Raw genomic sequence first — 10,000 nt, 5'->3', positions numbered from 1 at the left:
TTGGGCTGTCTCTACAACACTAGATCAGGAGTGTGGACTACACTGGGCTGTCTCTACAACACTAGATCAGTAGTGTGGACTACACTGGGCTGTCTCTACTACACTAGATCAGGAGTGTGGACTACAGTGGGCTGTCTCTACCACACTAGATCAGGAGTGTGGACTACAGTGGGCTGTCTCTACCACACTAGATCAGTAGTGTGGACTACAGTGGTCTGTCTCTACCACACTAGATCAGTAATGTGGACTACAGTGGGCTGTCTCTACCACACTAGATCAGGAGTGTGGACTACAGTGGGCTGTCTCTACCACACTAGATCAGGAGTGTAGACTACAGTGGGCTTTCTCTACCACACTAGATCAGGAGTGTGGACTACAGTGGGCTGTCTCTACCACACTAGATCAGGAGTGTAGACTACAGTGGGCTTTCTCTACCACACTAGATCAGGAGTGTGGACTACAGTGGGCTTTCTCTAACACACTAGATCAGGAGTGTGGACTACAGTGGGCTTTCTCTACCACACTAGATCAGGAGTGTGGACTACAGTGGGCTGTCTCTACCACACTAGATCAGGAGTGTGGACTACAGTGGGCTGTCTCTACCACACTAGATCAGGAGTGTGGACTACAGTGGGCTGTCTCTACCACACTAGATCAGGATTGTGGACTACAGTGGGCTGTCTCTACCACACTAGATCAGGAGTGTGGACTACAGTGGGCTGTCTCTACCACACTAGATCAGGAGTGTGGACTACAGTGGGCTGTCTCTACCACACTAGATCAGGACCAGGAGTGTGGACTACAGTGGGCTGTCTCTACAACACTAGATCAGGAGTGTGGACTACAGTGGGCTGTCTCTATCACACTAGATCAGGACCAGGAGTGTGGACTACAGTGGGCTGTCTCTACCACACTAGATCAGGAGTGTGGACTACATTGGGCTGTCTCTACCACACTAGATCAGGAGTGTAGACTACAGTGGGCTGTCTCTACCACACTAGATCAGGAGTGTGGACTACAGTGGGCTGTCTCTATCACACTAGATCAGTAGTGTGGACTACAGTGGGCTGTCTCTACCACACTAGATCAGGAGTGTGGACTACAGTGGGCTGTCTCTACCACACTAGATCAGGACCAGTAGTGTGGACTACAGTGGGCTGTCTCTGTCACACTAGATCAGGAGTGTGGACTACATTGGGCTGTCTCTACCACACTAGACCAGGAGTGTGGACTACAGTGGGCTGTCTCTACAACACTAGATCAGTAGTGTGGACTACAGTGGGCTTTCTCTGTCACACTAGATCAGGAGTGTGGACTACAGTGGGCTGTCTCTACAACACTAGATCAGTAGTGTGGACTACAGTGGGCTTTCTCTGTCACACTAGATCAGGAGTGTGGACTACAGTGGGCTGTCTCTACAACACTAGATCAGGAGTTTGGACTACAGTGGGCTGTCTCTACCACACTAGATCAGGACCAGGAGTGTGGACTACAGTGGGCTGTCTCTACAACACTAGATCAGGAGTGTGGACTACATTGGGCTGTCTCTACCACCCTAGATCAGTAGTGTGGACTACAGTGGGCTGTCTCTACAACACTAGATCAGTAGTGTGGACTACAGTGGGCTTTCTCTGTCACACTAGATCAGGAGTGTGGACTACAGTGGGCTGTCTCTACAACACTAGATCAGGAGTGTGGACTGCAGTGGGCTGTCTCTACCACACTAGATCAGGACCAGTAGTGTGGACTACAGTGGGCTGTCTCTGTCACACTAGATCAGGAGTGTGGACTACATTGGGCTGTCTCTACCACACTAGATCAGGAGTGTAGACTACAGTGGGCTGTCTCTACCACACTAGATCAGGAGTGTGGACTACAGTGGGCTGTCTCTATCACACTAGATCAGTAGTGTGGACTACAGTGGGCTGTCTCTACCACACTAGATCAGGAGTGTGGACTACAGTGGGCTGTCTCTACCACACTAGATCAGGACCAGTAGTGTGGACTACAGTGGGCTGTCTCTGTCACACTAGATCAGGAGTGTGGACTACATTGGGCTGTCTCTACCACACTAGACCAGGAGTGTGGACTACAGTGGGCTGTCTCTACAACACTAGATCAGTAGTGTGGACTACAGTGGGCTTTCTCTGTCACACTAGATCAGGAGTGTGGACTACAGTGGGCTGTCTCTACAACACTAGATCAGTAGTGTGGACTACAGTGGGCTTTCTCTGTCACACTAGATCAGGAGTGTGGACTACAGTGGGCTGTCTCTACAACACTAGATCAGGAGTGTGGACTACAGTGGGCTGTCTCTACCACACTAGATCAGGACCAGGAGTGTGGACTACAGTGGGCTGTCTCTACAACACTAGATCAGGAGTGTAGACTACAGTGGGCTGTCTCTACAACACTAGATCAGGAGTGTGGACTACATTGGGCTGTCTCTACCACCCTAGATCAGTAGTGTGGACTACAGTGGGCTGTCTCTACAACACTAGATCAGTAGTGTGGACTACAGTGGGCTTTCTCTGTCACACTAGATCAGGAGTGTGGACTACAGTGGGCTGTCTCTACCACACTAGATCAGGACCAGGAGTGTGGACTACAGTGGGCTGTCTCTACAACACTAGATCAGGAGTGTGGACTACAGTGGGCTGTCTCTACAACACTAGATCAGGAGTGTGGACTACATTGGGCTGTCTCTACCACACTAGATCAGGAGTGTGGACTACAGTGGGCTGTCTCTACCACACTAGATCAGGACCAGGAGTGTGGACTACAGTGGGCTGTCTCTACAACACTAGATCAGGAGTGTGGACTACATTGGGCTGTCTCTACAACACTAGATCAGTAGTGTGGACTACAGTGGGCTGTCTCTACCACACTAGATCAGGAGTGTGGACTACAGTGGGCTGTCTCTACAACACTAGATCAGTAGTGTGGACTACACTGGGCTGTCTCTACCACACTAGATCAGTAGTGTGGACTACAGTGGGCTGTCTCTGATATACTGGTGGGTGTGTAATGTGTTTCCTGGTCTCCCTTTTCTAAAGGGGAATCAATCACAAAATAAAGGTTACTTTCATATGCATGATTTGTGTGTGTGTGTGCTTGTAAATGTGTGTCTGCGCGTGTGTGTGCGTCTCTGTGTGTGTTTGTGAAAGGATAATGCTCCAGGTTGCTCAAACACATTCCACGCTCTATGTCTACGTAGCTGAGCACCTGAGCTCACCCATGCGTTGTGTGTGTGTGTGTTCGTGTATGTGTGTTTCTCTCTCTGAGTGTTTTTTGCCATGTGAATAGGAATGCTGTCAGAGCTCTGCAGTCGGCCGTAGAGGACCATTAACCAGCCATATGAGTTTTTAATGGCTCACTCCTTTTCATACTGTCTCAACCAACTCAAAACCTTCTCCAATTTAAATACTCCTAGTTGACTTGGAGTTGACTCCTTTGGTATCTAGCCATGCCAGATCACGCTGGGTTAAGGCAGTGTGGGTGTGTGTGAGCGTGTGTCAGTGTTTGTGTGTGTGTGTGTCTGATCCCTATCGATGTCTGATCATGCTGAGATCATATTTGTGTGTATTACTCAAGAAGACAGTGTTGTTGTGGATTACTGAAAAATACAGTATTGTTGCATCAGATCTCTGTGTTGATCCCCAGTGATCACACTACTGGTCTCTCTCTCTCTCTCTCTCTCTCTCTCTCTCTCTCTCTCTCTCTCTCTCTCTCTCTCTCTCTCTCTCTCTCTCTCTCTCTCTCTCTCTCTCTCTCTCTCTCTCTCTCTCTCTCTCTCTCTCTCTCTCTCTCTCTCTCTCTCTCTCTCTCTCTCTCTCTCAATTCAAGGGGCTTTATTGGCAGGGGAAACGTGTTAGCATTGCCAAAGCAAGTGAAGTAGATAATAAACAAGAGTGAAATAAACAATTAAAATTAACAGTAAACATTACACATACAGAAGTTTCAAAACAATAAAGACATTACACATGTCATATTATGTCTACATACAGTGTTGTAACAATGTGCAAATGGTTAAAGTACACAAGGGAAAATAAATCTCTCTCTCTCTCTCTCTCTCTCTCTCTCTCTCTCTCTCTCTCTCTATCTCTCTCTATCTATCTCTCTGACCTGGTTGTGAGGAACTAGGTGAACTAGCTCTGGTTGTGAGGAACTAGGTGAACTAGACCTGGTTGTGAGGAACTAGGTGAACTAGCTCTGGTTGTGAGGAACTAGGTGAACTAGGCCTGATTGTGAGGAACTAGGTGAACTAGCTCTGGTTGTGAGGAACTGGGTGAACTAGACCTGGTTGTGAGGAACTAGGTGAACTAGACCTGGTTGTGAAGAACTAGGTGAACTAGACCTGATTTTGAGGAACTAGGTGAACTAGACCTGATTGTGAGGAACTAGGTGAACTAGACCTGGTTGTGAGGAACTAGGTGAACTAGACCTGGTTGTGAGGAACTAGGTGAACTAGACCTGGTTGTGAGGAACTAGGTGAACTAGGCCTGGTTGTGAGGAACTGGGTGAACTAGACCTGGTTGTGAGGAACTAGGTGAACTAGACCTGGTTGTGAGGAACTAGGTGAAGTAGACCTGGTTGTGAGGAACTAGGTGAACTAGACCTGGTTGTGAAGAACTAGGTGAACTAGACCTGATTGTGAAGAACTAGGTGAACTAGACCTGATTTTGAGGAACTAGGTGAACTAGACCTGGTTGTGAGGAACTAGGTGAACTAGACCTTTGTTTTGTCAGCTTCATCTATGTTTCCCAGCTGGTTCTCGCCCAGATCATCCCAGATCAGCCCAGATCATCTCAGATCAGAATCTTCTAGCAGTATTAATGACTCTTCAGTTTTTTGTTGTTGTCACGGTGCGCTATTGACGTGTGTGTTTGCGTCTCTGTCTCTCTGCAGTGGAGCGATGTATGAGCGCCATGCAGTCAGGGACCCAGATGGTGAAGTTGAAGGCTGGTTCCAAGGGGCTGGTGAGACTGTTCTACCTGGACGAACATCGCTCCTGTATCCGATGGAGACCCTCACGCAAGAGCGAGAAGGCCAAGAGTGAGTACACACAGTTTACTGCATCCTACACGCCATCTCTCACCCGTAACCACTATCTCTCACCCGTAACCACTATCTCTCACCCGTAACCACTATCTCTCACCCGTAACCACTATCTCTCACCCGTAACCACTATCTCTCACCCGTAACCACTATCTCTCACCCGTAACCACTATCTCTCACCCGTAACCACTATCTCTCACCCGTAACCACTATCTCTCACCCGTAACCACTATTTCTCACCCGTAACCACTATTTCTACCCATAACAGAGACACAACAATTAGGCAACATCCGAGCAATACAGACAATTCAAATCAAATCAAATCACATTTTATTTGTCACATACACCTGGTTAGCAGATGTTAGTGTGAGTGTAGCGAAACGCTTGTGCTTCTAGTTCCGACCATGCAGTAATATCTAACAAGTAATCTAACAATTTCACAACGACTTCCTAATACACACATTGTAAAGGGATGAATAAGAATATGTACATAAAATATATGGATGCGCGATTGTCACGATCGTGTGGCGGATTGACGGACCAAAATGCAGCTTTTGGAAAATAAGCCATCTTCTTTATTAAACACAACGAAGATGAACACGACACAAAAACTCTATACAAAATAACAAAACAACAAAAACGACCGTGAAGCTACAAACGTTGTGCACAAACATACAGGCTACTAACGTTCTTACATAGACAATTACCCACAACCAATGAGAGCCTATGGCTACCCTAAATAAGGCTCCCAATCAGAGACAACCGAAATCAGCTGTCTCTAATTGGGAACTCATTCAGGCAACCATAGACTCTCCTAGATAACTAACCACCATAGACAATGCTAAACATCTACACTCAACACAAAACCATATACTACACCCATTAACCCCTTTACCAAATAAACACCCAAAACAACAAAACATAAACATTCCCCATGTCACACCCTGACCTAACTAAAATAATAAAGAAAACCAATAATACTAAGGCCAGGGCGTGACAGCGATGGCCGTGCGACATAGGCAAGATGCAATAGATGGTATAAAATACAGTATATATATATATATATATATATATATATATATATATATATATATATATATATATGAGAGAGTAATGTAGGATATGTAAACATTATTAAAGTGGTATTATTTAATGTGACTATAGATACCATTGTTAAATCCATTTATTAAAGTGGCCAGTGATATTAGTCTGTATGTTGGCATCAGCCTCTCTATGTTAGTGATGGCTATTTTACAGTCTGATGGCCTTGAGATATAAGCTGTTTTTCAGTCTCACGGTCCCAGCTTTGATGCACCTGTACTGACCTCGCCTTCTGGGTGATAGCGGGGTGAAACAGGCAGTGGCTCGAGTGGTTGTTGTCCTTGATGATCTTTTTGACCTTCCTGGGACATCGGGTGCTGTAGGTGTCCTGGAGGGCAGGTAGTTTGCCCCCGGTGATGCGTTGTGCAGACCGCACTACCCTGTGGAGAGTCTTGTGGTTGAGGGCGGTGCAGTTGCCGTACCAGGCGGTGATACGGCCCAACAGGATACTCTCGATTGTGCAGCTGTAGAAGTTTGTGAGGGTTTTAGGTAACAAGCCACATTTCTTCAGTCTCCTGAGGTTGAAGAGGCGCTGTTGCGCTGTTGCTCCTTCTTCCGACGTTGTCTGTGTGGGTGGACAATTTCAATTTGTCCGTGATGTGTACGCCGAGGAACTTGAACGTTCCACCTACTGCACTGCTGCCCCTTTGATGTGGATAGGGGGCTGCTCCCTCTGCTGTTTCTTGGAGTTCACGATCATCTCCTTTTGTTTTGTTGACGTTGAGTGTCAGGTTATTTTCCTGACACCACTCTCCCAGGGCCCTCACCTCCTCCCTGTAGGCTGTTTTGTCATTGTTGGTAATCAAGTCTACCACTGTTGTGTTGTTTGCAAACTTGATGATTGAGTTGGAGGCGTGCATGGCCACGCAGTCATGGGTGAAAAGGGAGTACAGGAGAGGGCTGAGAACGCACCCTTGTGGGGCCCCAGTGTTGAGGATCAGCTGGGTGGAGATGTTGTTTCCTACCTTCACCACCTGTGGGCGGCCCATCAGGAAGTCCAGGACCCAGTTTCATAGGGGGGGGGGGGGGGGGGGGGGGGTCGATACCCAAGGTCTCAAGTTTAATGATGAGTTTGGAGACTACTATGGTGTTGAATGCTGAGCTGTAGTCTTACATAGGTATTCCTCTTATCCAGTTGGGATAGGGCAGTGTGCAGTGTGCAGTCTGATGGCGATTGTATCGTCTGTGGACCTGTTAGGGCGATAAGCAAATTTGAGTGTGTCTCGGGTGACAAGTAGGGTGGGGCTGGTATAATCCTTGAATAGTCTCTCAAAGCACTTCATGATGACAGACGATAGTCATTTACTACGATAGTAGTCATTTAGTTCTGTTACCTTAGCTTTCTTGGGAACAGGCACAATGGTGGCCATCTTGAAGCATGTGGGGACAGCAGACTGGGATAGGGATTGATTGAGTATGTCCGTAAACACTCCAGCCAGCTGGTCTGCGCATGCTCTGAGGACGCGGCTAGGGATGCTGGGTTAACATTCTTAGGCTATGCTTTATGTAACTTTCTACAATCTTTTAACCATCTTGAAATGTGAAATCATGTGTTGTTCATCTTTCCTCCAAGCTATTTAAGCTTGTGTGTGGGTTTTTGGTCTCATGTTTTGGGTTCGTTACAGTTACAGATTGCAGTGTAGCTGTCTGGTTCTGTTCTGTCCCAGGACTGGAGTATAGATCTCCTTCTCTGTCTGGTTCTGTCCCAGGACTGGAGTATAACTCTCCCTCTCTGTCTGGTTCTGTCCGGTTCCAGGACTGGAGTATAGATCTCCTTCTCTGTCTGGTTCTGTTCTGTCCCAGGACTGGAGTATAACTCTCCCTCTCTGTCTGGTTCTGTCCCAGGACTGGAGTATAGATCTCCCTCTCTGTCTGGTTCTGTCCCAGGACTGGAGTATAACTCTCCCTCTCTGTCTGGTTCTGTCCGGTTCCAGGACTGGAGTATAGATCTCCTTCTCTGTCTGGTTCTGTTCTGTCCCAGGACTGGAGTATAACTCTCCCTCTCTGTCTGGTTCTGTCCCAGGACTGGAGTATAGATCTCCCTCTCTGTCTGGTTCTGTCCCAGGACTGGAGTATAACTCTCCCTCTCTGTCTGGTTCTGTCCCAGGACTGGAGTATAACTCTCCCTCTCTGTCTGGTTCTGTCCCAGGACTGGAGTATAACTCTCCCTCTCTGTCTGGTTCTGTTCTGTCCCAGGACTGGAGTATAGATCTCCTTCTCTGTCTGGTTCTGTCCCAGGACTGGAGTATAGATCTCCTTCTCTGTCTGGTTCTGTTCCAGGACTGGAGTATAACTCTCCCTCTCTGTCTGGTTCTGTCCCAGGACTGGAGTATAGATCTCCTTCTCTGTCTGGTTCTGTTCCAGGACTGGAGTATAACTCTCCCTCTCTGTCTGGTTCTGTCCCAGGACTGGAGTATAACTCTCCCTCTCTGTCTGGTTCTGTCCCAGGACTGGAGTATAGATCTCCCTCTCTGTCTGGTTCTGTTCTGTCCCAGGACTGGAGTATAGATCTCCTTCTCTGTCTGGTTCTGTCCCAGGACTGGAGTATAGATCTCCCTCTCTGTCTGGTTCTGTTCTGTCCCAGGACTGGAGTATAACTCTCCCTCTCTGTCTGGTTCTGTCCCAGGACTGGAGTATAGATCTCCCTCTCTGTCTGGTTCTGTCCCAGGACTGGAGTATAACTCTCCCTCTCTGTCTGGTTCTGTCCCAGGACTGGAGTATAACTCTCCCTCTCTGTCTGGTTCTGTCCCAGGACTGGAGTATAGATCTCCCTCTCTGTCTGGTTCTGTCCCAGGACTCGAGTATAACTCTCCCTCTCTGTCTGGTTCTGTCCCAGGACTGGAGTATAGATCTCCCTCTCTGTCTGGTTCTGTCCCAGGACTGGAGTATAGATCTCCCTCTCTGTCTGGTTCTGTCCCAGGACTGGAGTATAGATCTCCTTCTCTGTCTGGTTCTGTCCCAGGACTGGAGTATAGATCTCCTTCTCTGTCTGGTTCTGTCCCAGGACTGGAGTATAACTCTCCCTCTCTGTCTGGTTCTGTTCTGTCCCAGGACTGGAGTATAGATCTCCTTCTCTGTCTGGTTCTGTCCCAGGACTGGAGTATAGATCTCCTTCTCTGTCTGGTTCTGTCCCAGGACTGGAGTATAGATCTCCTTCTCTGTCTGGTTCTGTCCCAGGACTGGAGTATAGATCTCCTTCTCTGTCTGGTTCTGTCCCAGGACTGGAGTATAGATCTCCTTCTCTGTCTGGTTCTGTCCCAGGACTGGAGTATAACTCTCCTTCTCTGTCTGGTTCTGTCCCAGGACTGGAGTATAACTCTCCCTCTCTGTCTGGTTCTGTCCCAGGACTGGAGTATAACTCTCCCTCTCTGTCTGGTTCTGTCCCAGGACTGGAGTATAACTCTCCCTCTCTGTCTGGTTCTGTCCCAGGACTGGAGTATAACTCTCCCTCTCTGTCTGGTTCTGTCCCAGGACTGGAGTATAACTCTCCTTCTCTGTCTGGTTCTGTTCTGTCCCAGGACTGGAGTATAACTCTCCTTCTCTGTCTGGTTCTGTCCCAGGACTGGAGTATAACTCTCCCTCTCTGTCTGGTTCTGTCCCAGGACTGGAGTATAACTCTCCTTCTCTGTCTGGTTCTGTTCTGTCCCAGGACTGGAGTATAACTCTCCTTCTCTGTCTGGTTCTGTCCCAGGACTGGAGTATAACTCTCCCTCTCTGTCTGGTTCTGTCCCAGGACTGGAGTATAGATCTCCCTCTCTGTCTGTGTCTCTCTCTCCCTCCCTCAATCCCTTAATCTATCAATTCAATTCAATTTAGGGGCTTTATTGTCATGGGAAACATA

The 10,000-nt window shown here is 47.9% G+C and overlaps 1 protein-coding gene across 1 annotated transcript in view; it reads left to right on the top strand.

The window, feature by feature from the left end:
* LOC129822546 (1-phosphatidylinositol 4,5-bisphosphate phosphodiesterase eta-1-like) overlaps window positions 1–10,000 on the top strand; it is a gene marked incomplete at its 3' end in the record, with an annotated part of 98,369 nt that overhangs the window by 60,869 nt on the left and 27,500 nt on the right. The window contains exon 3 of the mRNA XM_055880851.1: window positions 4,909–5,055. Coding sequence (XP_055736826.1) covers window positions 4,909–5,055 — 147 coding nt within the window. The remainder of the gene's footprint in view (window positions 1–4,908; window positions 5,056–10,000) is intronic.

Source organism: Salvelinus fontinalis, chromosome 24 (assembly GCF_029448725.1).
Source record: "Salvelinus fontinalis isolate EN_2023a chromosome 24, ASM2944872v1, whole genome shotgun sequence".
NCBI lineage: Eukaryota > Metazoa > Chordata > Actinopteri > Salmoniformes > Salmonidae > Salvelinus > Salvelinus fontinalis.
The sequence above is the reverse complement of the archived record's forward strand: the minus strand, read 5'-3'. Positions and strand labels throughout refer to the sequence as shown.